The sequence below is a fragment of the Bos indicus x Bos taurus genome, chromosome 5, assembly GCF_003369695.1.
Source record: "Bos indicus x Bos taurus breed Angus x Brahman F1 hybrid chromosome 5, Bos_hybrid_MaternalHap_v2.0, whole genome shotgun sequence".
NCBI classification, from domain to species: Eukaryota; Metazoa; Chordata; class Mammalia; order Artiodactyla; family Bovidae; genus Bos; species Bos indicus x Bos taurus.
Window position 1 is genome coordinate 85,943,331 of NC_040080.1, and position 23,276 is coordinate 85,966,606.

Genomic DNA, 23,276 nt, shown 5'->3' on the forward strand with positions numbered 1-23,276 from the left:
AAAGTTCCCTGAAAACTCATTGTTTTAATTTGAAATTACATTTATGCATTTTAAGTCCAAATATTCCACTTAGTGGATTTGGAAACCTTAATTTCTTTCCACCTTCATGTGATCATTGTAGCCAGCTTCATCACTGTTTTAGAACTTTACCTTGTACCATATTCAGTTAAAGTCTGGCTTGTATGACTTAAACAGTTAGATGAATAGAGAGAAAATAGAATTAGGATGAGTGGAAACACCATAGGTAAAAGGGACATAATAGACCCTGTGTTTAGCAGGTAAATTGAGCACTTAAAAATTCTGTTGTCTTAAAACCACATGCACACAGAGTTGTGTGTGTTTAGTAGTTTAAATTGATTTAAAGAAGGACTAACTGCATTCTTTTTTCTTTTAACCAGTAGATTCATCAATTTTATGTATTGTAAATAAACTCGCTTCATTTAATGTATTACAAAATAGTTTAAAATAGATAACATTTTGACTCTGACAAGTCAGTGCATTTGGAGTTTGATTTGTGTGTTTGTCTGGTGTGTGTAAATGGTTTTACTTTTCAGTTAATAAATTAAGAGTATTTAGATAAAATCTTAAAAGTAAAATGAGACCTGTCTTCTTGTGATAGTAGTGTTCCAGTCATTATTTCATATTAATGAAATAGAATTATGAGTGAAAGTGTTAGTTGCTCAGTTGTGTCCAGTTCTTTGTGACCTCATGGACTGTACCCCACCATGGAATTCTCCAGGCAAGAGTACTGGAGTGGGTAGCCATCCCCTTCTCCAGAAGATCTTCCCAACCCAGGGATCAAACCTGGATCTCCCTCATTGCAGGCAGATTCTTTATAACTATTGTTTTGTACTTTTTGACCTATTTCATATCCTGCCCCCCATCTCCTGCCTCTGACAACCACCAGTCTCTTCTCTTTACCTGTGACCTTAGTGGGAGGGTTTGGGTTTTTTTTGTTATTCTTTTTTTCACCTTCCACATATTAAATGAGTTCATATGATACTTGTCTTTCTTGGTTTGACATATTTCACTTAGCATGATTCCCTTGAGGCCGTCCAGATTACAGATGACAAGATTTTCTCCGTTCTTCATGGCAGTATAATATTTCTCTCATTTTCTTTCCATTCATCTGTTGATGGACCCGTTGATCAATCACAAAGTCATGTCCGACTCTTTGCAAACCCATGGACTGCAGCACACCAGGCTTCTCTGTTACTCACTTCTCCCAGAGTTTGCTCAGATTCATGTCCATTGAGTCGATAAGGCCATCCAGCCATCTCATCCTCTGTTACCCCCTTCTCCTCCTGCCCTCAATCTTTCCCAGCATCAGGGTCTTTTCCAGTGAGTCAGCTCTTCACATCAGGTGACCCAAGTATTGGAGCTTCAGTTTCACCATCAGTCCTTCCAGTGAATATTCAGGGTTGATTTCTCTTAGAATGGACTGATTTGATCTTTTTGCAGTTGAAGGGACTCTCAAGAGTCTTCTCCAGAACCACAGTTCGAAAGCATCAGTTCTTCAGTGCTCAGCCTTCTTTATGGCCCAACTCTCCCATCTCTACATGACAACTAAAAAAACCATAGCTTTGACTATACTGATCTTTGTCAGCAAAGTGATATCTATGCTTTTTAATGCACTGTTTAGGCTTGTCATGGATACTTAGGTTGTTTCTGTATCTTGGCTTTTGTAAATAATGCTACAGTGAACATGGGGGTGTACATATCTTTTCAAGTTAGTGTTTTCATTTATTTGCTAAATATCCAGAGTGGGAATTGCTGGATCATATGGTAGTTCTATTTTTAATATTTTGAGAAATCTCTATAGTTTTCACAGTAGCTACACCAGTTTACATTCTCACTAAGGGTGCACAGGGACAGGGGTTTTGTTTTTCTCCATATCCTCATCAACACTTCTTTCTTGTGTTTTTGATAGTAGTCTTCCTAACATATGTGAGGTAACATCTCATTGTGGTTTTGATGTTGATTTCTTCATGTACCTGTATGTCTTCTTTGAAAAAGTGTCTAATTAGAACCTCTACCCATTTAAAAATTTTGGGATTTTTGCTGCTGAGCTGTAGGCGTTCCTTATGTGCTTTGTATGTTAACCCCTTATGAGATGTATGATTTATAAATATTTTCTCACATTCAGTACATTGTCCTTTTACTTTGTTGATTATTTCCATTGCTTTCACAGATGCTTTTTAGTTTGATGTGGTCCCACTTATTTATTTTTGCTTATTTTTGTTTATTGTTGCTTTTGTTTTTAGTATCAGTATCAAATCTGCAGAAATCATTGCTGAAGCCTGTGTTCAGCAACTTAACACTTCTGTTTTCTTCTAGGACTTTTGTGATTTCAAACCTTACATTCCAGTCTTTAATCCATTCTGAGTTAATTTTTTTTTGTATGGTATAAAAGAGTAGTTGAGTTTCTTTTTTGTTGCATGTGGCTATGCATTGTTTCCAACATTTCTTATTAAGGCATTGTTTTCTATTATATATTTTTGACTTCTTTATCATAAATTAATTGATTATATATCCATGAGTTTATTTCTGGGCTCTCTCTGTTCTATGTGTCTGTTTTTATGCAGATGCCATACTGTTTTGATTACTGTAGCTTTGTAATATAGTTTGAAATTAGGGCACATGATGCCGCCAACTTTTCATGTTTCTAAGGATTGCGTTAGCTTTTTGGGAGCTTTTGCGATTCTGTACAAATGTTAGGATTAATTGTTCTATTTCTGTCAGAAATGCCATTGGAATTTTGGTAGGGAATGCATTTACTCTGTAGATCGCTTTGGGTAGTCACTTTAAACTATATTAATTCTTTGAATCCATGATAGTTTTATAATAAAACTATCAGAAATTATTTATATAGATGAAGTATTTATATAGATGGAATGAAATATGTCAGTTACAATGGTTTTTAACATCATCTTTTATACTTCAGTATTCAGTTCTTTTGATTAAAATTTATTTTAAAATGCCTATCATTTATTTCCTGAAGGAATATTAATTTGAAATATTATATATGTGCTCCACATCAGAAATTGGCTCAAATATAGACATGTTTATCTGACATCCATAAAAAATTCAATTCTGAGAGAGTTCTGCTATAAACTTTAAAGATATTGACTATATAAATATTTGAGTTAGTAGTTAGTAATTGAAGTCTTTTAATGTAGTCTTTGCTGTCTGGATTCCAGTATTCTCTCTCATTGCCATATATTCTATTTAACAAGGCAGTAGTACAGTGTCTGATTTTCTTCAGATTTCTGTCCTTGGCCAGATATACTAAGGTATTTGTATTATTAAACCTCAAGGTCTCTAACTGAGTAAGGTATGACGTTGGAGAAACGAGAGACATGACTTCTTAAACATGGATGGACATACAAAATGTGAATTCAACTTAAGAGCCAGACTCACCAAAGTTTATAGCATTTAGATTTTTAGATTGAATATGCTGGAGTTTATTATATGTGATATGAAATCTGGTAAATGCTTGAGCAGCTTCTAAAAGTACAACAGAGTATGGTATTTGTTTATGAGATTATGTTCTGTTGTGTTTTCAAATGAAATTTTATCTACTTTCAAGAGATTCTTAACTGACTTCCGTTGAAGTTAGGGAAATGAGAGTGAAATATTAAGCTTATATCTAATTACCAGAAGTGTTCAGAACTTTTGAGTATTTGACTTTTAAGTATAAGCAGAAATTTTAAAAATATTATTTGGAATGATATTTATCTGTACTGTTTTGCTCATTATTTGTTCTGGAGCTTTTGTATTAAGAGAGCAGGTTTTCTATTTTAAAGAACATATCTAAGTGTTAGAACATTTCTACTACTTCTATTTTTTGTAGGTGGTTTCAGACCCCCTCACAGGTTTTCTACCATGCAGCAACTGAACATGGAGGAAAAGACGTATATCCAGGGCAGTGTCTTTGGGAAGGTTGTGAGCCTTTTCAACGACAGAGGTTTTCTTTCATCACTCACTTACAGGTACACTTTCTTAATACTATTTGACTTGTAGCTCATTTAGTTGCATTAGAGATCTTGATGCTTATGTTTTTTGCTTCCGTTTTCTTAAAAAGGACAAGCACTGTTCAAAGGATGCTCTGCTTGCAGGATTAAAACAAGATGAACCAGGACAAGCAGGAAATCAAAAATCTTCTACCAAGTAAGGAACATGAGTTTACTTCCTGTTGTGCATTTAAATAAAAGACAAATCAGGAAACTAGGCAAAATAGCAATAAAAGGCAATTCAGCATGTCAGGAGACAGGAAACCTGGGTTGTAGTCCAGCTATGTATGTGACCCTGTTCAAAGTGCATAAGTGCCCTAGGAATCACTTTTTATATTGGCTGAACCACATGGTGTATAAGTACCTTGTAGCTCTAATATTTTGATTCCACTTTGCAGACAAGTCACTTGGTAGTAATGGCAGATGATCTATGAGAAATGCTTTGTAAATTGGAAATAAATATATGGTTCTTTGTCCTTTGGGAGAGGAGTTGAACATGTACTTGATAATGGCAGAGAGATTTATTCCTACAACTACTCCTGAGGAGAGGCTACAGTGGCATGTGATGGTCCAACGTAAAATGTATATGTCACATTTACTGTTTGTTATTCATTTACCTTTTATTTCCATGAACACTTATAATAACTTGTAGTCAAGTTCTGACTACAGTATCCACTACAGAATCCACTACTGTGGATTCCTGTAAGGTCCTTATTAAATTTACATAATGTCTCCTATTTTGTAGTTTCCAACTGAGGGCTTTAATTCTAAATAATACAGTCAGCCCTCCAGATCTTTAGGTTCAACACCGGAAGATTCAACCAACCAGGGATCAAAAATATTTGAAAAAAATTTTTTTCAGGAAATTCTAAAAAGCAAATTTGAATTTGCCATATACTAGCAACTATTTTGGAGAAGGCAATGGCACTACACTCCAATACTCTTGCCTGGAGAATCCCATGGGTGGAGGAGCCTGGTAGACTGCAGTCCATGGGGTCGCTAAGAGTTGGACACTACTGAGCGACTTCACTTTCACTTTTCACTTTCATGCATTGGAGAAGGAAATGGCAACCCACTCCAGTGTTCTTGCCTGGAGAATCCCAGGGATGGCAGAGCCTGGTGGGCTGCCGTCTATGGGGTCACACAGAGTCGGACACGACTGAAGTGACTTAGCAGCAGCAGCAGCAGCAACTATTTACATATCATTTGCATTGTACTGAGTATATAAGTAATCTGAATGATTTACAACACACAAGAGGATGTGTGTAGGTTATATGCAAATACTGCCATCGCTTGGTATCTGTCTGGGATTGGCTCTAGGATTTTGGTATCCTCAGGGGGTCCTGGAACCAGTCCCCCATGAATACCAAGGGATAGTTGTATTTTAATTATTATAATATGAAGATAAATTAATGTCAACATTTTTTGAGATATTGCTGTGTACTGAACATTATGCCAAACATAGGGAATTCTGAGGACACGGTTTAGTCTAACTTCAGAGAGCTGAAATTCTAGACAGAACTACAAGGGTGGGAATACCAGAAGCTGCTTACATACTTTATTCATCCCGTTATTTTTTATTCTCTCCATTACTATTCATGCCTCAGCTAGGCACTAAAATATGACATGAAGTATACATGACCAAGATATATTTTGCCATTCTCAAGTCTGGAGATACAATGAGAGATATAGATGATTCTTGTTAAATGGCATCAAATGCACAGGACACTGTGAAAGCCCACCTACACCAATGTAGGAGACCATAGAAGGCTTTGGATAGAAAGTGAATCCAAACTGAGATCTATAGAATGAGGAAAAAATAGCTGAGGCTTTCATAAGCCATAAACATGAGTTTAGATTTACCCTCAAAGCAGTGGAAAGTCACTTTTCTGCCAAATAGTTTTTTCTATAATTTTCACTGTACAGTTGACCCATGAACAACACAGGTATCAACTGGGAGGATCTGCTAACAGGTGGATGTTTGTCACAGTGAATACTGTGATGCTGTAGCATCTCTGGTTGGTTGAAGCCACAGATATGGAACTGCAGGTGTGGGGGTTCAAATGTAAAGTTATATGCATATTTTGGACTACAGGGAGAGTGGGTACCCAAACTCCCATGTTGTTCAAGGGTGAACTGTATTTAATTTGTATATATTAATGTAGCTTTCAGCCTCCCTGGTGGCTCAGATGGTAAAGAATCTGTCTCCAGTGCAGGAGACCCAGGTTCAATCCCTGAGAACCCACTCCAGTATTCTAGCCTGGTGAATCCCATGGACAGAGGTGTCTGATGGGCTACAATTCATGGGGTCACAAAGAATCGGACATGACTGACTGACTTTCACTTCACTTCTATGTAGCTAATAATAGTATGCTGCAGTATGTTTGATTTTGTTCAAATTTGGAGGGTTATTTTGGTATATCCGTTATAATAAAAAACCTTTGTCATTTATACATAGTCAATAATTTTTATCTGTGTTGATACATAGATCTTTATCTAGAGAAATCTATATGTAGATATAGACAAAATTGGCTTTCAATTTAGAGATTGCTTTTATGTTAACTTAATATTCAGAATTAGTTTACTCATGTAAAAAAATGCCAGAAATATCCCCACTTTACAGATGTGAAACCTGAAGCGCAAAGGGGCAAATGGAACAGTTCAAAGTCATGCAGCTAGTGAGGGGCAGGAACAGGACTTTCTCCCGGGAGCCAGTTCTCTCTCCAATGTTGCCTCAGCAGAATGCAACGGATACTGACTGATGCAGTTTTTCTGTGTGGCAAAGGAAACCTAGAGTAGTTTGAATCTGATTTTATATAAAATCTGTCTCTGCAGTCCCTCCATCTTTGCTAAAGGACAATAGAGCTATACTGAAATGATTGAAATTGGTTAATAAAAAATTCTATAAGATAGTAATAGTTTGAAATGTAGTAGTTAGCATAATTTCATGTTATTATCGTATTAGATGATCTTTTCCTGGGTGACCTATACATATACCAGTACACTCTTAGGAGATATATTTTACTTGTAGGTACCATTTAGCAAAACTAATATCCAGCTCAACTTGTAGACTATTCTTTGTTAACATCTTAACATTGCATTCAAAGATGTGAACTCAACTTTTAAGCTATTTATATGGGTTAAATTTATATATATATATGGGTTGTATTTATATATATATATATGGGTTGTACTAGGACATCTGTTGTTTGCTTTAAAGTTGATAGATTGCAAATAAAAGACCATGAATCCTTTTGCCTCGGTTGACACAAAGAGTAAGTATTACTGCTGGGCCACCAGAGCTTTTACTCACCCTGTGTCTACTTCGAGTAACCACGTTCAGGTTTGGCAGGTTGGTCATTTGTTGTCAGTCTGCCTGAATTGTCATGTTAACAATCTCTTCCTCTCCCTGGTCAATTTAGGCAGCCAGCTGTAGGGGGCACAAGCTCAACTCCTAGAGCACAAAAGGCCATTGTGAATCATCCCAGTGCTGCCCTTATGGCTCTAAGGAGAGGATCAAGAAATCTTGTCTTTCGAGATTTTACAGTAAGTGAGCCTTGGAGCCTTAACTATGAAGGTGTGAACACTGTATGATTTAGATCTTTATTCTTTTTCTTTTCTTTTCCTTATTAAGGATGAAAAAGAGGGACCAATAACTAAACACATCCGACTAACAGCTGCCTTAATATTAAAAAACATTGGTAAATATTCAGAATGTGGTCGCAGGTGAGTAATGTTTTCTGTAGTCAGAGTGAATTTATATTTTACTGTTACCTGTAAGTTAATAAGGTTAAATATCTGCATTGTACTCACTGTTTTTCTCACCAATTTTTGGATATGTCCAAAAGCTTATGTCAAAGTAGACCATCATAGATTCTTAAAAGCCACAAAAGTGGAAGTTGAAACAACCAGAAGGTGTTCTTGAACTTATTTAAGTTAAATTTCTCGTTCGTCATAGAATTTAGAGGAGAAAGTAGGTCTACCAAAGAAAACTTGGGAGTTTACTAGGAGGAAAAAGGAATTGGTTACTTGAATCATGTGGAATTAGAATGGAATTCAGTTTGATAATTGCCGTTTTAATGAAACCATCAAAGTAAAAGATATGCTAAGATCCTTGGACTTAGGAGAAAACTTAGGATTTTATAAATCTATGGAAACTGGAAACAACTCTAACTCTTGAGAAAGCAAATGTAGATTTGTCTCCTTTGAACCTTGAAAATAATTTTTTAGTATTCTTCCTCCACCTTCAGCTGACTCAACTTGGGCTCGTTAGTTGGGAAGTTATGCTTTAATGCATCTTGCCTTCCAGACAGTGCTTTTCTCTCCTACTTTTTCTCTTCTCACATGCTGTTAATCGAATCTACCTTGGTTCCCCTCCTCCTATTTTACCTTGTGTTGGATCTTAATAACATCTCTTGTAGTTACATTCCAACTGGACTTTATGAACATAAAAACAGAGGCATCAATTACAAAAAAGCAATTACTTTAACTATATCAAACTTTAAAACTTAGGTAAATTTAAAGTGAGTAAAACTTAAGTTTAAAAAAAGTGTTTGCAATAACAAAAGTTAATATATTTCATGAATCAAGTATTCCCACAGAGGAGTAAGAAAAATTAACATTCAAATTAAAAATAAAGTTTTTTCAGAAAAAAAAGTAAGAAGGTTTTGTCACTAGCATCTCCCAATTGCATTTATAGAATCATTTCTTCCTTCCTTTCTCACTATATTTCTCTTCCTACCCCTTCTTTTGCTGCATATCAATTTTAGCCAAATTAAACCACATGCAGATTCCAACCACCCTAGATGTCTTTCATGTCACACTTTTGTATCTTCCCTGGGTTGCAGCCCATTGAGCATCTGTAAGCCTTCCCTAATCCAGCTCAGATGCTGGCATCTGTGTGCTGCCTTTCCTGTGCTGTATTCCTTTTCCTCATTGAGTCTGTGTTTATAACATTTCTGTTTTATAACATTTCATCTTACTGTTTTGTAAGTAGTTTTTCATATGGCTTTCCACCCTACTGTGTCTCTCAGATCTAATCTCTTGAATCTATTTGTCACTTCCACTGTATTAGGCCACACCTGAATGGCCTAGTGGTTTTCTGTACTTTCAATTTAAGTGTGAATGTTGCAATAAGAAGCTCATGATCTGAGCCACAGTCGGTTCCAGGTCTTGTTTTTTCTGACTGTATAGAGCTTCTCCATCTTCAGTATTGACCATCTGGTGATGTCCATATGTAGAGTCATCTCTCATGTTGTTGGAAGAGGGTGTTTATTACGACCAGTGGTGCATTCTCTTGGCAAAACTCTGTTGGTCTTGGCCCTGCTTCATTTTGTACTCCAAGGCCAAACTTTCCTATTAACTCCAGGTATCTCTTAACTTCTACTTTTGCATTCCAGTCCCCTATGATAAAGTGGATGTCTTTGTTTGGTGTTAGTTCTAGGTCTTTTAGGTCTTCCTAGAACTGTTCAACTTCATCTTTGGCATTAGTAGTTGGGGCATAGGCTTGGATTACTGTGATGTTGAATGGATTGCCTGGGAAAGGAACTGAGATCATCCTGTCATTTTTGAGACTGCACCCAAGTACTACAGTTTGGACTCTTGTTGATCATGGTAATTAATAGTAATTATGGAGTAATTAAGAAATTACTCCATTTCCTCTAAGGGATTCTTGCCCACAGTAGAAGATATAATGGTCATCTGAATTAAATTCTCCCATTCCCATCCGTTTTAGTTCACTGATGGCTAAAACGTCGATATTCACTCTTGCCACCATCTCTTGTTTGACCACATCCAATTTATCTTGATTCATGGACCTAACATTCCAGGTTCCTAATAATATTTCTTTACAGCATTGGACTTGACTTTCACCACCAGAAACATCCACAACTGGTCATTGTTTTTGCTTTGGCTCAGCCTCTTTTCTAAAGCTATTTCTCTACTCTTACCTGGTAGCATATTGGACACCTACGGACTTGAGGGGCTCATCTCTAGTTTCATACCTCTTTGCCTTTTCATATTGTTAATGGGGTTCTCAAGGCAAGAGTACTGAAGAACTTTGTCATTCCCTTCTTCAGTAGACCACGTTTTGTCAGAACTCTCCACCATGACCCAACCGACTAGGGTGGCTCTACACAGCATGGTGGATAAGAGTCATTAAGTTACATCCATGTGATCATTTTGGTTAGTTTTCTGTGATGTGGTTTTCATTCTGGAGGCCATAGGATTGTGATTCTTGCTTCTTCTGTTATGGAGGCAGTGACCAAAACCATCCCAAAGAAAAAGAAATGCAAGAAAGCAAAATGGTTGAGGAGGCCCTGCAGTTAGCTGAGAAAAGAAAAGAAGTGAAAGGCAAGGAGAAAGAGAAAGATATGCCCAACTGAATGCAGAGTTTCAAAGAATAATAGGGAGAGATAAGAAAGCCTTCTTAAGTGAACAGTGCAAAGAAATAGAGGAAGGCAATAGAATGGGAACAACTAGAGATCTTTTCTAAAAGAGAGATACCAAGGGAATATTTCACGCAAAGATGGGCTCGATAAAGGACAGAAATGGTATGGACCTAACAGAAGCAGAAGATATTAAGAAGAGGTGGCAAGAATACACAGAACTGTATAAAAAGGATCTTAATGACTTGGATAACCACTATGGTGGGGTCACTCACCTAGCGCCAGACATCCTGGAGTGTGACGTCAACTGGACCTTAGGAAGCATTGCTATGAACAAAGCTAGTGGAAGTTATGGAATTCCACTGGAACTATTTTAAATCCTAAAAGATGATGCTGTTAATGTGCTGCACTCAGTATGCCAGCAAATTTGGAAAACTCAGCAGTGGCCACAGGACTGGAGAAGGTCAGTTTTCATTCCAATCCCAAAGAAAGGCAATGCCAAAGAATGTTCAAACTACCATACAGTTGTGCTCATTTCACATGCTAGCAAGATATTGCTCAAAATCCTTCAAGCAAGGTTTCAGCAGTACATGAACCAAGAATTTCCAGATGTACAAGCTGGATTTAGAAAAGGCAGAGGAACCAGAGATCAAATGCCAGTATCGACTGGATCATAGAAAAAAACTAGAAAATTCCAGAAAAACATCTACTTTACATCACTAACTATGTTAAAGCCTTTGACCATGTGGGTCACAACAAACTGTGGAAAATTCTTGAAAAAAATGGGAATACTAGATCACCTTTCCTGCATCCCAAGAAACCTGTATGCAGGTCAAGAAGTACCAGTAGAACCAGACATGGAACAATGGACTGGTTTCAAATTGGGAAAGGAGTATGTCACGGCTATAGATTGTCACTCTGCTTATTTAACTTAAAGGCAGAGTACATTATGTGAAATGCCAGACTGGATGAATTACAAGCTGGAATCAAGATTGCCAATAGAAGTATCAACAGCCTCAGATATGTAGATGATACCAGTCTTATGGCAGAAAGCAAAGAAGAACTAAAGAGCCTCTTGATGAAAGTGAAAGAGGAGAGTGAAGAAGCTGACTTAAAACTCAACATTCAAAAAGCTAAGATCATGGCATCTGGTCCCATCCTTCATGGCAAATAGATGGGGTAAGACATGAAAACAATGACAGACTTTATGGTGTTGGGCTCCAAAATCACTGCCGATGGTGAATGCAGCCATGAAATTAAAAGACATTTGCTCCTGGAAAGAAAGGGACAAACCTAGACAGCATATTAAAAAGCAAAGATATCACTTTACTGATGAAGCTATGGTCTTTTTAGTAATCAGGTAGGGATGTGAGAGTTGGACCATAAAGAAGGCTGATCACTGAAGAACTGATGCTTTTGAACTGTGGCGCTGGAGAAGGCTCTTGAGAGTCCCTTGAACAGCAAGGAGATCAAACCAGTTAATCCTAAAGGAAATCAACCCTGAATATTCATTGGAAGGACTGATGCTGAAGCTAATATTCCAGTGGTTTGGCAGTCAGATGCAAGGAACCAAATCATTGGAAAAGACCCTGATGCTGGGAAAGACTGAAGGCAGGAGGAGAAGGTGGTGGCAAAAGATAAGATGGTTGGATGGCATCACCAACTCAATGGACGTGAGTTTGAGCAAACTCCAGGAAATGGTGAAGAAAAGGGAAGCCTGACTTACTGCAGTCTATTGAGTCACAAAGAATCAGACACCACTTAGCGACTGAACAATGTCCCCCTTATTGACATAACTACAGATTTTCTCTGAGTAGTCTTTGTAGCCTGCACCTACAGTACAGTGCCCAATACAGTCAGAGATCATTCCTACTTCCTCCTTATTCTTTAAGACTCAGCTCAGGTCACCTCTTCTTTTCATGAATTTCCCTCACTACCCACCCTTGACTTAAGGTGCCTCCTCCAGATTGCATGTTATTATTTACATGCGATCTGTGAAAGCAGGAGCTGAACATTTATTTTGGTTTTTGTGTTCTTAGTGCCTAGCATAATGTTGGGAATATAATAGTGATTCAATAAATATTTTATTGATAGTTTTTCATAGAGTTCTGATCTGGAATTTGTGTGGACAATTGAAATTCTAAAAATAAATTTAAAACTTTTTCCTCACATTCAAGTTGCACATTCTTAGGTTTACAGCAAAGCCACTTTGGCTACATTTCATTATTGAACCAAAAGTTTTCATTTTACTATTTTTGTTTTGTTGTTGATTTTGTTATTTTATTTAACTCTAAACCTTCCAGTTGTCTTTTGGCATCTTCATTTGCTATGATCCTAGAATAGTAGAAGCAAAAGAATTAAAGAAATCGATTAAATTCTTTCCATTCACCTTCCCAGTCTGGATTGAAACCTCCATATAGAATGTCTGTTGAATATCTCCAGGGATGAGAAGTTTTGGTAGAGCAGGCAGGCAGATTCTTTACCATATACAGGGAAGTCCCTGGAATACTGACAGAATCTGGCAAAACCCATAGATATAAGGAAGAGAATATAAGAAATCAGAAGATAATTCTCTGTTGATATATGGAATCTCTCGTGGAATATGTTACAGGGTGTGATTTTTTTTAAAAAAACTAAAGCAAATTATATTTGCAATAAGAAAATCACAGGTCAACAGAAAGATACATGGAAATTTACTTTCATTTTATAGTACAGTATACTGAAGAGTATGAAATGTTCACATTTTTTAAAATTTGGAAAGTTCAGAATCTGGTTGTTTGAATAATGTAAACTGTTTAAACACAGTTTATCTCCTTTCTGATTAAACTTGATCTTTGGAGAATTGCAATATATTTGTCTTCTTTTTGATGTATTTATCTTTTATCTGTGTAATACATGTTGTTGGTGGTGTTAAGTCACCAAGTCATTCTGATTCTTTGTGACCCCATGGATTGCAGCATGCCAGGCTCCTCTGTCGCCTACTATCTCCTGGAGTTTGCTCAAATTTACGTCTGTTGAGTTGGTGATGCTATCTAACCATCTCATTTAAAAACAAAATGATTTTTCTTCACTAATCATGAACAATATGAAAAAAAAATGAACAGTTCTGTTTACAGTAAATCAGAGGAATAAAATATTTAATCATATTAACCAAGGAGGTAAAGACTTACACCATAAGAACTTTACATTGCTGAAAGAAATTAAAGAAGGTGTATAGAAATGGTAAGACATCCTTTGTTCATCACTTGGAAGGCTTAATACTGGTAAAATGTCAATAATACTCAAAGCAATCTACAGATTCAGTGCAACCCATATCAAAATTTCAATGATATTTTTTGTAGAAATAGAAAAATTTGTTCAAAAATTCATATGGAATCTCAAGGAACCTTGAATTACAAAACTATCTTGAAAAAGAGGAACAAAGTTAGAGGACTCACACTTCCTGATTTCATATTTTTCTGCAAAGCTACAGTGATCAAAAGCATACACTGTCCTTAGTGACATAAAGACAGACACACTAACCAATGGGGCAGACTGGAGAGGCCAGACGTAAGTCCTTGCATATATGGCCAAATGGTTTTCTATAAGGATGCCAGTTCTCTATTCAATGAGAAAAAGATAGTCTTTTCAACAAATGGAGTTGGGAAAACTGGAAATTCACATGCAAAAGAATGAAGCTTAACCCTTATCTAAACACTATATGCAAAAATTAACCCAAAATGCATCAGAGACAAAACTATAAAACTCTTAGAAAAAACCTCATGATGTTGGATTTGGCAGTTATTCTTGGATATGGCACTAAAGTCATGGGAAACAGAAGAAAAAATAATTTGAATCTTATCAAAATTAGAAAAATTGTGTCAGTATTAACAGAATATACAGACAGTCAACAGGATGATAGAGAAGAATTACAAACCAAATACAAGGCGGTGAATATTTCAGACTATATAAAGAACTCCTAAGATTTAACAACAAAAAGCAAGCAAATCAAATCAGAAATGGGCAAAGGACTTGAATAGAAATTTCTATGAAGAAGATAAATAAATGGCCAATAAGCACATAAAAAGATGCTCAACATTACTAATCATTCAGTTCAGTTCAGTCGCTCAGTCATGTCACTCTTTGGGGTCACTCTTTGCGACCCCATGAATCACAGCACACCAGGCCTCCCTGTCCATCACCAACTTCTGGAGTTGACTCAAACTCATGTCCATTAAGTTGGTGATGCCATCCAGCCATCTCATCCTCTGTCGTCCCCTTCTCCTCCTGCCCCCAATCCCTCCCAGCATCAGGGTCTTTTCCAATGAGTTAACTCTTTACATGAGGTGGCCGAAGTATTGGAGTTTCAGCTTTAGTATCAGTCCTTGCAATGAACACCCAGGACTTAGCTCCTTTAGAATGGACTGGTTGGATCTCCTTGCAGTCCAAGGGACTCTCAAGAGCCTTCTCCAACACCACAGTTCAAAAGCATCAATTCTTCGGCACTCAGCTTTCTTCACAGTCCAACTCTCACATCCATACATGACCACTGGAAAAACCATAGCCTTGACTAGACGGACCTTTGTTGGCAAAGTAATGTCTGCTTTTCAATATGCTATCTAGGTTGGTCATAACTTTCCTTCCAAGGAGTAAGCATCTTTTCATTTCATGGCTGCAGTCACCATCTGCAGTGATTTTGGAGCCCCCAAAAATAAAGTCTGACACTGTTTCCACTGTTTCCCCATCTATTTCCCATGAAGTGATGGGACCAGATGCCATGATCTTAGTTTTCTGAATGTTGAGCTTTAGGCCAACTTTTTCACTCTCCTCTTTCACTTTCATCAAGAGGCTTTTTAGTTCCTCTTCACTTTTTGCCATAAGGGTGGTGTCATCTGCATATCTGAGGTTACTGAGATTTCTCCCAGCAATCTTCATTCCAGCTTGTGCTTCTTCCAGCGCAGCGTTTCTCATGATGTACTCTGCATATAAGTGAAATAAGCAGGGTGACAATATACAGCCTTGACGTACTCCTTTTCCTATTTGGAACCCGTCTGTTGTTCCATGTCCAGTTCTAACTGTTGCTTCCTGACCTACATACAAATTTCTCAAGAGGCAGGTCAGGTGGTCTGGTACTCCCATCTCTTTCAGAATTTTCCACAGTTTATTGTGATCCACAGAGTCAAAGGCTTTGGCACAGTCAATAAAGCAGAAATAGATGTTTTTCTGAAACTCTCTTGCTTTTTTGATGATCCAGTGGATGTTGGTAATTTGATCTCTGGTTCCTCTGCCTTTTCTAAAACCACCTTGAACATCTGGAAGTTCACAGTTCATGTATTGATGAAGCCTGGCTTGGAGAATTTTGAGCATTACTTGACTAGCGTGTAAAGATGCTCAACATTACTAATCATTCAGTTCAGTCATTAGGAAAATGCAAATCAAAACCACAATAAGATACAACTTCATACCTATTAGGATGGCTTTTATTAAAAACAAACAAAACTGAAAACACGTGTTGGCAAGGATGTGGAAAAATTGGAACCTTTGTGCATTGCTCATGGAAATATAAAATGATACGGTCACTATGGAAAGCAATATGTCTTTTCCTCAAAAAATTAAACATTTCAGGACTGCCCTGGTGGCGAACCTGTATAGGAATCCACCTGCCCGTGCAGGGGCCACAGGTTTGATCCCTGGTCCATGAAGATTCCACATACCACGGAGCAACTAAACTCATTCACCACAACTACCAAGCCCATGTTCTGGAGCCCATGAGCTGCTACTACTGAGCCCGTGCACCACAACTTTCTGAAGCCTACACACTCTCAGGCCCGTGAGCCACAACTACTGAGCCTCTTGTGCTGCAGCTACTGAAGCCCATTCGCCTGGAGCCTGTGCTCTGCAACAGGAGAAGCAACAAGAAGCCTGTGCGCTGCAACTAGAGAGTAGCCGCTGCTCACTGCAACTAGAGAAAATCTGTGCAGCAATGAAGGCCAGCACACCCTAAAGTGAAAAAATAAAAATAAGTTAAAAATTTAAACGTTTTATCCAGCATTTCACTTCTGGGTATATACACAAAATAACTTAAAGCAGGGGATTGAACAGATATATTCATTCACCATTTTCATAGCAACATTATTTATGATAGCCAGAAAGTAGAAGCCTTCCCACATGTCCATCAGTAGATGAGCGGATAACTAAAACGTGTGTGCACACAATGGAGTGTTGGAGTATTATTCGGCCTTCATAAAGAGTGCAGCTCTGAAGTATGCTACCGCATGAGTAAACCCTGAAGACATCGTGTTATGTGAAATAAGCCAGACACAAAATGACAATTTTTGTTTGCTTCCACTCATATACGGTAATTGGAAGAATCAAATAAAAGGTAGAACAGCAACAGCCGTCAGCAAGGCTTGGGGAGGGAGGCAGTGGGGAATTCTTACTGGTTGTGGGAAGATGAAGAATTTCTGGAGATGGATGGTCGTAATGGTTGCTCAAGTGTGTGTGTACTTAGTGCCACTGAACTGAACACTTAAAAATGACTAAAATAGTAAACTTCGTATTGTGTGTATTTTACCACAATTTAGAACTGAAAACAACAAAGGAAGGACTTAGGGAGAATGCAGAGTGGCTGCTAATGAGTATTAGGTTTCTTTTTTGGGGTGATGAAAATATTCTAAAATTGATGGTGATGGTTGCCCAATATACTGAATGCCACTGAATTATATACTTCAAACAGGTGAATTGTGTGGTGTATGAAATATATCTCAATAAAGCTGTTACTTATAAAAGACTATATATTAATACTCCCCTATCTCACCCTTCATACCCACCTCCAAGAGACAGCTTTCAACAAGTTGAGTTTATTTTTCTGGCTCTTTACTTCCATGTTTCTAAGTAGCATGTTTATATTACTGTTCCTTAACTGACCTATTTTTCACTTTACCTGTTGACCCTCTTTGTATGGAACCCTGTTAAACCTCCCCTCTTCACGCCTTTTTCTTTCCTCATGATTGTTACATCTTATATCAGTATTGTTTTATTGTTTGATGCTGAGCCATGTGCTACTGTTTTACATTTCTTTTCTCTTTCTTTTTCTGGGGTTAATGATTCTCTTGCTTCCTGATTAGCTTTACATAGGCCTAATGCTGATTTTTTCATATATTTCAATTAGTATGTTTCAAGCCTGTGTATAAGCTACCTAAAAACTTAGCAGAGTTGTAAACCTCTGTGAGTTCTGCATTTTTTCCGTTTGGAAACTGGCCTCGGCAGTCTGGAGAGCTTGCTTTGTTGGCCTGGACAACAGCTGTCCTTGGGAATTCCTTCTTTGTTGAACCTTTTTTTTTTTTAATATTTACTAATCTTTCTATATTCACATGCTCAGGGTGAATTTACCCCTAAGCCCTGAAACAACAACAAAAATATATTACTTAGATGTTTTATAATTTTGGTATCCGAAATAAAGACAAATAGAAAACTATGTCAAAACATTAAAAAGTTGCAAAATTTCATTAAAAGTATTTACATTTGTATTCTAATGCCAGATTTACAGATAATTCTTTTAAATAGAATACTCTGAAATATGAAAATAATAAAAAAATATTGTTAAATATCCACAACATATTCATCGATGAAATTCCAGTTGTTAGTTACTGTTCCAAGTTTAGATGTTTATGAATGGCCAAGGCCGCTTACAGTTCTTGGTATTTTTTTATCCTTTATTCTTGGTTCCTCTGTAAACCTTTTAAATGGCCACTGATCACTGCCAGGAATCATTTAAACATAAACAGGATTCTTCTGTAACTAGCAAGATCGACCTATTAAATGCAATCAATGTTATCAGTCACTAAAAATTAAGTGTTTTTGCAAACGTCTTGTTTACGTTACAATATATAAAAAACATTACATGTGTATTTCTTTAAAATTTTGATTGGAGAGAAAAGGATAATTTCTTGGTTAACTTTTCTCTTTCCATTTAAAGGAGTGTTTTATGTGTACTTCAGCAATGGGTTAGAAGGTCATGGCAACACCTTTTTGAACCAGGAAGAATCATTTTATAATTACCTTGGCATCCATACTCTGTTCTATCTAGTAAAGTTTTACGTTATCTTTTTCCCCATACTATTAAATTTTTTAACAGTATATTTTTGAAGGTAATTCTCTTCATAAGTATTTTGAGTCAACCACATGAGAAAGTATTAGTTCACCACAAACAGAGACTGACTAGTGTAAGTTCACTGTCACTCACTTACCCAGGAAGTACCTTGCTCAAATAGCTATTAGTTTTTTTCTATTATATATTCTGTTGTTTTACATGGTTTGAAATTAAAATTTCTTACATTAACTGTACGGTACAAATTAAATCAGTTCCATGAGTTTCTAGTGGGCATCCTCAAAGCCTGCCTGTCACACACTCAGGAGGAAGGTGTACCCTTGGGCCCGGGGCCAGGCACGGATGGGAGGGCCAACCTTTGGGTCTCTAGTGGGCTGGGCACTTGGGGATCACAGGCCTGGACTCGAAGATGACCTTTCCAACCACGTTTGGACAAATGCTGACTTTTCCCTATGGCTATCTGGCTCTGAAGCCAGGCAAGCCACTTCCACAGGCTGAGGGGGTTGGGTTGGTTGGGGGCTGATGAGGAGAGGTTTGCTTTCATCATTTTACTTGGCTTTTTATTAAAGTATGGTATACCGTGTTGGAGAAAGAACATACAGTTCCAGTTTCCACAGATCCCACCGGGTCAGGCTGATGGCCGAGCAGAGGCTCAGAGGCTCCTTTGAATGTTACACAGGATGGAGGTCGCTCCTTCTGCCCCAGGGACTTAAGGAAGGGGGCCTTTCTGACTGAAACACCTGAAACCTTTTTTTTCTTGAATCCTACTTACTTCTTTTACTTGATTTACTCTCATGTGGTAAGGCACCTCCTCCATAGTTTCAAGGCCCTACATGTATGAAAATATTTTTAGTTTACCCTTACTCCTGATAGTTTGGTTAGATTATAGAAATCTAGATTGAAGAATCACTTTCCTTTAAAAATCTGAGGACACTGCCTTACCTTAGCATGCAGCTTTGCTGTTTAGAAGTCCGGGACATTCTGGTTCCCATTCCTTTGTATGGGATCTGTTTTCTCCCTTGGGAGCTCTTGGGTCTTTTCTTTTTCCCTCCCAATTTCTGATATTCTGAAATTTCATGATGCTGTGTCTTGGTGTGGTTTGTTGCTGTTGTTGAAGTGGGCATTTCATTTCAGTGGGTCCTTTCAGTCAGGAGATTCATGTCCTTCAATAATGGGAAACTCTCAAATGTCTCTTTTTATGATTCCCTGCTCTCCATTGTCTATTCCCATTTCTAGAACTTCTGGCTTTTTTTGGATAATAGACCCTTGTAGAGTGACCCTCTGATTTTCTTTTATTTATTTTTGTCTGTTTAATCTATTTTCTGGAAATTTCCTTGACTTTATCATCGAATCTATTGAATTTATGCTTCACCTCTCATGCTTTAAATTATGAAAGCCCAAGGTGCCAGTTGTTGCTGTTTTGTAGCATTCTGTTCATAGATTGAATACAGTGCTTGCTCATCTCTCTCTGAAGGTATTAGCAGTATTTTTTATATAATTAATGGGCTTCCCTGTTGGCTCGTGGTAAAGAATCTGCCTGCAGTGAAGGAGATGCAGGAGACCCAGGGGTCAGGAATATCCCTTGGAGGAGGAAATGGCTACCCACTCCAATATTCTTACTTGAAAAATTCCATGGACAGAGGAGCCTGGCAGGGTACAGTCTAAAGGGTCAGACATGACCGAGCCCGCTGATCTGTTTATTTTTGGCTTTGATGGGTGTTTGCTGCTGCGCAGGCTCTTCTCTAGTTGTGTTAAGCAGGGTCTACTTGCTCTAGTTTCGGGGTGCAGGCTTCTTGGGGCTTCTCTTGTTGGGGAGCACAGCCTCTAGGGCGCGTGGGCTTCAGTAGTGGCAGCTCTAGAGCACGATCTAGAGTTAGATGCACGGGCTTGGTTGCTCTGCAGCATGTGAAGTCTTCCAGATCAGGGATCAAACTTGCATCTCCCACATTGGCAGGTAGATTCTTAGCCACTGCGCTGCTAGGGAAGCCTGAAGATACTGCCAATGTTTTTTAATTTTCTTTGGCTCCTAGTATGGTTGCTGTTTACTCAGAATCCTCGAATGTTTGGGGCTGGGGCTTCGTGCTGTATTTTAAGAATGAAATACCTGCCAGCTTGCTGGAAGTTCTGGGTGCATGATCCCCACATGCCACTGATGATTGTCATTTTAGGGTGGTCCCTGATGAGCTATTTTGCTTCCTTGAAACCCCTCAAATACTGTCTCTATCGAGATTGTTTCTCCAGGGAAGAATCTTTGATTTTCTTGCCTTTAGAAATGAGCAACTTGAGGGAAAGTCTGTGAGGGCCTGCATTCTGGAAACAGAACTGCGGGTGGGGTGGTGAGGAGGGTCTCACCATGCTGGAGTATGTTCACTTCCCTTCACACTGCCTGTGTCTCTGTAAGTCCTAAACTTTTCTGATTTAGTTTCTTCAGAAAATAAATTTCTTTTATTCATTTTGGGAAGAAAATAAGATAAACTTGTATTCAAACTGAAGTATTTTCCTAAAAGCTGATTGGTGACTTAAATTGTTTTTACTAATCCTACTTAGAAGTTATTTCTTACCCATTAAGTGCATTAAAATAACACAATGTTTATCTTTTGTTAAACACATCAAAAAGATAAAGGAACTTTTGAAATTAAAATTTAAAAGTTGAAAGAACAGTAAAGGGCATATTTCATTTTTTATCTAATGAGTGCTTGTTTAATCCTTTAACCCCCCAAAATAAATGATACTAATTTATATAAAAAATGAAATTGTTACTTTAAAATTATCCTAGTGATTTTAGTCTTTCTAGTTTTATCCATGCAACATAAAAATAAAACATTTTTACATGTGACTTTATTGGTTTAGAAAATATGACTTTATTAAGTTTTTTAAAGTAAAGCTTTTTGCTTTATCAAAATATTCATTCATTATAGAGGAAATAATTTGATTACACTTAGTAGAGTCTTTTTAAATGGAGTTTGTATGACTATTTTTTCCAGAAAATAAAGTTGTAGACATTTTATAGTTCATTTAAAAATTCGTTAACCTAAAGAAAAGTTAAAAGAAGTGTGAAGCTCAATAAACTATCACAAAGTGAACCACCCACATAACCAGCCATCCACATTATGAAATTGATCAACACTAGTACCACAGTGCGGAGAAGGCGATGGCACCCCACTCCAGTCCTCTTGCCTGGAAAATCCCATGGACGGAGGAGCCTGGTGGGCTGCAGTCCATGGGGTTGCTAAGAGTCGGACACGACTGAGCGACTTCACTTTCACTTTTCACTTTCATGCATTGGAGAAGGAAATGGCAACCCATTCCAGTGTTCTTGCCTGGAGAATCCCAGGGACGGGGGAGCCTGGTGGGCTGCCGTCTATGGGGTCTCAGAGTCGGACACGACTGAAGTGACTTAGCAGCAGCAGCAGCAGTACCACAGTGTCCCTCTGCGTGTCCCGTACCCCCCCCGCCCCATCTTTACCCCATCGTCATCTGTGGGAACACTGTCCTGATCATAGGCTAACTTCACCTAATTTTGAATTTTATATAAGTAGAATCATTTAATTTTTTTTTTTCTTGTGCTAGTTTGCTTTTTCTCTCAGTGGTGGTAGTGAAATTCGCTCATGTTGCTGTGTACGTATAGCAGTATAGAATTCTGTTGTATGAATATACTCAAATTTCTTTTTCCCATTCTATTTGTGATGGGCATATGAGTTGTTTCCAGTTTAGGACTATTAAGAATAATGGTGCCATGAACATTCTGTGAATATTTTCTGGCCATATTTGTACATATTTCTGTTTTTATGAAAGATTGGTGATTCATTGGCTCTTTCGTACATACAAATGATTCCAAAGAAGTTTTACCAGTTTACACTCCCTTCAGTATTGTATGAGTGAGTTTCAGTTGCTCTACATACTTGCCAACATTTGCTGTTGTAATTTTAATTTTAGCCATTCTTTTGGGTGTGTGGTGTATATACACATATGGAAATTATAAAAGCAAATACCCAAATAGCCAAAAAATGTATGAAAAGATGCCCAACTTGTTAGTCATCAATCTCAGTTTTTTAAAATAATTTTACATCTTTGTTTTGTTTTACTTTGCTTTGCTATGGTAAAAATGACTATAATCCCCATATGTTAAACTCTGGCTTTGAATTTCTTTGTCTATTCCCATAAATTGCTTCCTCACATTGTTTTTCATTCAGAATTTAGAAGTCTTCATCTCCCTTTCTTGTAGTTCTTTTACTCAGGGTTATTTAAATGAAGGTACTAAATCTCATGGGTTCTTGAATAATTTCATACTCATTGATTTTTTTTCTAACATTTAATGTGAAAAATTTCACACATGAGGCAAAAAATTTTACTGTGAGCACTCGTATACCAGTCACCTGGCTTTTACCACTGACATGTTACTCTGTGTGCTTTCTTCACATACCTGTCCCTCCTCCATTTCTGGCTGATTTACCCCTTTGCTTTGCAACCCTGGGCATCACTGTCTGTAGACAGTATTCACTTTTCTACTTTCTCTTCTTCACATACACAGTCACATCAATACTGTGATGTGAGGAGGTAGAAAATTTCTTTAAAGTTTATAGATTTTTAAAAACAGCTTCTTTATGGAAAAACGTGGAATTCTGGTGATAGTTAAGCCAAATGTTGGCCTGGTTTGTTTCACTTAATAAAATAAAAAGAAACTTACGTACCTACAATTTTCTGTTTTCAAGTCGTCTTAAAGACAGCCATTTTTGTTCCTCTCCAGCTGTTTTCTGGCGTGACCTGAGTTTTTATTTTATTTTGTCA

General features: G+C 37.6%; 1 protein-coding gene across 1 annotated transcript in view; it reads left to right on the forward strand.

Annotated features, from left to right (window-relative positions):
* Positions 1 to 23,276, forward strand: part of ARID2 (AT-rich interaction domain 2) — a 208,284-nt gene that overhangs the window by 182,816 nt on the left and 2,192 nt on the right. The window contains exons 17-20 of the mRNA XM_027542647.1: positions 3,854 to 3,992; positions 4,085 to 4,170; positions 7,436 to 7,559; positions 7,648 to 7,739. Coding sequence (XP_027398448.1) covers positions 3,854 to 3,992; positions 4,085 to 4,170; positions 7,436 to 7,559; positions 7,648 to 7,739 — 441 coding nt within the window. The remainder of the gene's footprint in view (positions 1 to 3,853; positions 3,993 to 4,084; positions 4,171 to 7,435; positions 7,560 to 7,647; positions 7,740 to 23,276) is intronic.